The 4,971-nt window shown below is 30.6% G+C and overlaps 1 protein-coding gene across 1 annotated transcript; it reads right to left on the bottom strand.

The window, feature by feature from the left end:
• On the bottom strand, positions 218–4,731 carry LOC109351063 (WAT1-related protein At5g40230-like). Its single transcript, XM_019592389.1, has 7 exons — positions 4,459–4,731; positions 4,233–4,298; positions 3,350–3,463; positions 1,729–1,972; positions 1,196–1,354; positions 969–1,120; positions 218–458 (listed from the first exon to the last, which is right to left on the bottom strand). Exons 1-7 carry the CDS (start codon positions 4,650–4,652, stop codon positions 308–310), a joined length of 1,080 nt encoding a protein of 359 aa, XP_019447934.1. The 5' UTR covers positions 4,653–4,731; the 3' UTR covers positions 218–307.

Genomic DNA, 4,971 nt, shown 5'->3' with positions numbered 1-4,971 from the left:
ACAACTACGAAATGAAAACGATGCTTTGATGAAGATGGTGACAAAAACAAAGTTAAATAACGGAAATAAAGCATGTAAAAAATATTTGGTGAAAGTAAGACTTCTAAAGTTTAGAAATACCTTAGAAAATACAAAGCACACCTATATATAGGTGAAACCATAAGGCATAATTGCATTCTATTACTGCATGATTGCAGATTATTCTATTACTGCATGATTGCTAATTATTCAATTCCACTATTTCTCTTTCTAACATTCATATATTGTATACTTATGGAAATTTGGTGTACATGATTTCGGTGTTATCTTATACGTTGCTGCCCTGCAACAAAGGAGTCTTACTATTGGGTAGAGCTTCAGTTCTACCTTCCCCAAACTCATCACTCAATTCCTGTTCCTGTGCTTTCCCCCATATAACAGCATAAAACCCAACTGATAGTATTACTGCTCCAACAATACTGCAATATTTGAAACATGACATGTCAAAGAATATAGAAAAATAGGCAGAATGATGCAAAAAATTATCTTCTATTCTTCCAATTTATTTCAATTTTCAAAATAAGAACATAATATTGGAAGACAAATATAAAATAGTGGCAGCTTTGGAGATGGGATGTTGATTCTTGGAAGATGGAGTTGCGCATGGCTCTTTTTGTTTGGGAAGAGGATCTGTTTCCTGAGTTAAAAAAATTGTTGCAGTCTATTGTTGTAGTTGAGGGAGGTTTTATTGGAAGACTCGTACAAGTGTTTGTTTGCAACCTCAATTGTGATTGAGATGTCATTATAGAGACCCCCGAAATCATAACATTGTGGCCACAATTTCGATCAGTGGTGCAATTTAAAATACTAGTTATGATATTTGTTTCTAAAACCCATGCTCATTAGTTTCTCACAATTTAGAGGAAGTATTGCTAATATTCCCAGATAAAAGAACTTATTATTGAAAAAAAAGAGAATGAGTTTCATACGTCCCCAAATGTAGCGCGTCACCAAGGAATATAACACTCAAAGTGGCAGCAATGACTATTGATGCAGGTTTAAAGATTGATATGTATACAGGGCCTTTAAGATGGAGACCCCAAGCGTAAACCAGAGAACTAAGGCATGTGATTAATAATCCCTGCATGAAATGGTAAAATTCAATTAGATGTTATTCATTTACATGACTCATCGAATAAATTCATTAGATTCTTACCCAGCATAAAATAGCGGCCAATCTTATATCCGGAGTTATCTTCCAAGCACTCCAGTTTGGCTCTAATAGTAAGCATATTGGTGCAGATATGAAAGTCATACACACACAGAATGTGAAGACCATAACTATCTCTACTGGATATTGATTCATAATACTAGCCTGTTACAAGCAAAAAAAAAAAAGATTTTAGTTATTTCTATTCTGAAAATTCTCAATACAAAAAAAGTTATTTTTTGAATATCTGATTTTTCCTTTTAATAAGATGACACTCTTTAATTGCATTGTGACGCCATTAAAACACAAAAAATAGGACAAGTGATTTTCATTCTTAAGCTCCTTTCAACAGGTCTTCTGGTTTAAGTGAAAATTAAATTTAGTTGGAGTCTAAACTCTGAACTAATTTGTAAAGAGAATAAAGTATATCCTCGTATATAAGAAGATATTTTATTCTCATTTATCAATATCTACAATTTTAGACAAAAAGGTAAAATAAAAGTATACCTACATGTTGTGTGAATTTCTAGTATGTATACCTGAAGAATGAACATTACTGGAACCAGAAGATAATCAACAACAAGTAGTGATCCACCAATAACCCAATTTCTTTGTGACGATGAGCTGACCAGAGAAATAATTGCAGGTGATTGTAGTGGATTTGAATTTGATAAAATTGTGCGACCCTTATACAGAACAACTATGAGTGCACCTAATATCGACAATATAGTACCAAAGATTTTGATATGAGTGCTTTTGCTTCTTAAAGCTAGTTTCTCCATCCTACATGGAAGGATATGATAAGAGTCAATGTCTAAGCTCGTGTTTAGAATGTGAGAAAGGTGTTATTCACCAATTTCATGTTTACCTATTACTTTTAAATAATATTTTTTGTTATAGTTGGTTTTGAATAGGGATGGCAATATGGGCTTGGCCGGACGGGTCAGCCTATTTGGATTGACATTTTAGAAGGTCGATCTAGGGATATGAGTCATTTTATCAATAAGGATCGGGTCGGGCCAGTTCATATTTTGGCAGGCCAAAGGCAGGTTAGGACAAGGCCGGATCGGGCTAGCCCGTATTATTGTGAACTTAGGAGTTAGAAACTTTATTGTGAACTAGAAGTCTATAAGTTTAAGACTATGTTGCCTTGTTTTTTAAAACTTATAAGTTTTAAACTAAGATGGTATGTTATTATGAACTTTGGTTTCTGATTTTTTGTTTTAAAAACATTTATGAAGCTGATGATTATTTACTTTTGAAATTGTGATTGGGTTGGTTATAAATATATGTTTTGAAAAAAGCGGGTCAGCCCGCTGGCCCATCAGCGTTGCAAATATAGGTTGGACTAGCATTTTGAGTCATTTTAGTAATAAGGGTCAGACCATGCCAACCCATATTGTAGCGGGCCAAAGTCGGACAAGATAGAGTTAGGTTAGGCTGAGCCATATTGTCACCCCTAGTTTTCAGTAGACCTAGTATTACTTCAATAATATATTTTGATTTATCAATTTTTTAAATTAAATAATCTCGTCAATTATCAATTATTATCACTAGAAAAATAACTTATTCAAACACAATCCAGACAAAAAGTACTGCTAGAAAATAAATCATTATTGTGGTAATTTTTTAAATTGCATTCCACAGCATATTATTACAATGAATGGAGAATCTCCATTTTTCCATTGTAATAGGATTTGCGCATATAAAAACCAAACAAAGATCCTCTCTATTAATTAAGATACAAGTATAAGACTTTATATATATTTTTCATGGTAAAAGTGTTATTTCATTGCATATAAAAGGATAAAAATGTATTGTCATGTTATTATTTTATTTGTTTTTTTGTAGTAATTGTCTCTCCATTAATGGTGAGGATCCTTACAACCATATTATTACACAGTTTTTTCACAATTTTAATAAACATAACATAATTGCAAATATAACTAAAATTTAAGGGAGAAGAGTCACTTACTCCAAGAGTAAGTTAAAAGAAACATAATTCACATCTTAACATTAATTATAGAGAAATTCAATTATTTAAATTAATTAATTGATTTGAATAACTAAAATATAAAGTATTTTTTTTGGCTTTCTCTTATAACACGTGGCCCCTCTCATAATTTAAAATAGTGATTTAGATAAAGTAAGGATAGGTACCTAAACGATACTGCAAGTACGAAAGTAAAAGCAGGTACCAGGATGCTAAGAGCAGAAGAAAGAGTAGGTGAAGTGTATTGAATTCCTTTGACTCCACAAAGTTCAGCTACAAATCTACCTCATTCATTCAAAAAGAAATACATGATCAATACATTGCACCTTGATTTGATTCTTAGGAAGTAAAAACCCCTGAAACAGCTTCATGCATTTTTTTAAATAGTCAACGCAAACCAATTTTCTTTCTAATTGTTACTTAAATTTTATGTGGAAGTGAAATTGATTATACAATAAAGTAAATATTACTTTACTAATAGGCTAACAAGAAAATGATTGACATTAGACTCATAATTGTATCAACATGCATGTCATTATTTAAATTACGGAACTTATCACGGGATGTAACCATAATGTTGTAGTTACTACCATAATTGCAATTCCAGTATGACACTCGCAATTTTGCAGCTACATTGGGCTACATAAAATTAAAAGTATTTTTTATTTACAAAAAATTCACACAATAATGATTGTGATTTGCGTCGCAATGACTACATTAATCATAATTATAGTAACTATAATTGTGACCGAAATTGAAACCACAATTTAAAACACTAATCAGTAACGATGGTGGGAGGAACCATTGCCAAAATAAGAATTGGTTGAAAAGATGAAATGTAAATTTCAAAGTTAAAAGGGTCAATACAATAATATTAATTGATATAAAAAATTTAAAATTAATTAATAAAGTTTAATGGTAAAGATTAATTTTGTCAAAGGTTAAAGTTTAATGTCTAATTATAAGAAAAAATAATTGAGGATGTTGCCAAAGACAGAAAGTTTAACATTTTTAATAGACTTTTCCCAAATTTAAATTCCAAAATCTTACCCAGTTGCTGCAAGGAGGAAGATTTTGAAGAATATAGAGGCTTTGAATGGTGGAAGTCCGCTTGACCTGCACAAATGATTATTTAAGATATGAATAGAAACCCTCTCGGTTAAAGAAAAATCTTTAACTATAAAACTACAAATATAGAAATTATAAACATGGATTTACAAATAAGAGTTAATTCATTTAATAATATATGGCAATTAATGGACATGCAATACAACACCTTTTGAGGACGAAGGACAGGGGGAAAAGAAGTACAATAGAAGCAACTGAAAATGAATAAACGATGAAGACATAGTAACTCAATCCCCTTAGAGTAGCTGCTTTGTATAGAACATTAACACCAACAATTATGCTCTCTATTGCAACTATTGCAATGAATGGAAGCACGTCATTGTAAAATTGCCATCTTGCCATCTCTGTTTTTTCTCTTTAGTTTTTATCGAACAAGCTATCAGTTACAATCTTTTATATGCAAAGCCATGAACGTAGCATGCTAAAAATTAAAACAAATGATAATTTCTAAATAGAAAGTAAAAAGTATTTTAAAATAAATTTAATAGGTAATATAATATGGTTTAAATATTTTATATTAGATAGATTAGATCATAGTTTGAATGTATAATAAAAATTATCATATGAAAAATATTTTCCAAAGAAATATAATTTTATTAATTGTCATTTTTATTATAGTAGGAAGTTATGATTATGTTTAATTATTAGTAATTTTTATTTA

This window comes from Lupinus angustifolius, chromosome LG06 (assembly GCF_001865875.1).
Source record: "Lupinus angustifolius cultivar Tanjil chromosome LG06, LupAngTanjil_v1.0, whole genome shotgun sequence".
NCBI classification, from domain to species: domain Eukaryota; kingdom Viridiplantae; phylum Streptophyta; class Magnoliopsida; order Fabales; family Fabaceae; genus Lupinus; species Lupinus angustifolius.
The sequence above is the reverse complement of the archived record's forward strand: the minus strand, read 5'-3'. Positions and strand labels throughout refer to the sequence as shown.

Excerpts from the sequence above, each read along its gene's own strand:
- LOC109351063 (XM_019592389.1), bottom strand. The coding sequence starts at position 4,652 with ATGGCAAGATGGCAATTTTACAATGACGTGCTTCCATTCATTGCAATA. Across the intron at positions 4,299-4,458 it reads CTGTCCTTCGTCCTCAAAAG|GTCAAGCGGACTTCCACCAT; the intron begins GTGTTGTATTGC and ends TCATTTGTGCAG. Across the intron at positions 1,121-1,195 it reads TGGCCGCTATTTTATGCTGG|GGATTATTAATCACATGCCT; the intron begins GTAAGAATCTAA and ends CATTTCATGCAG.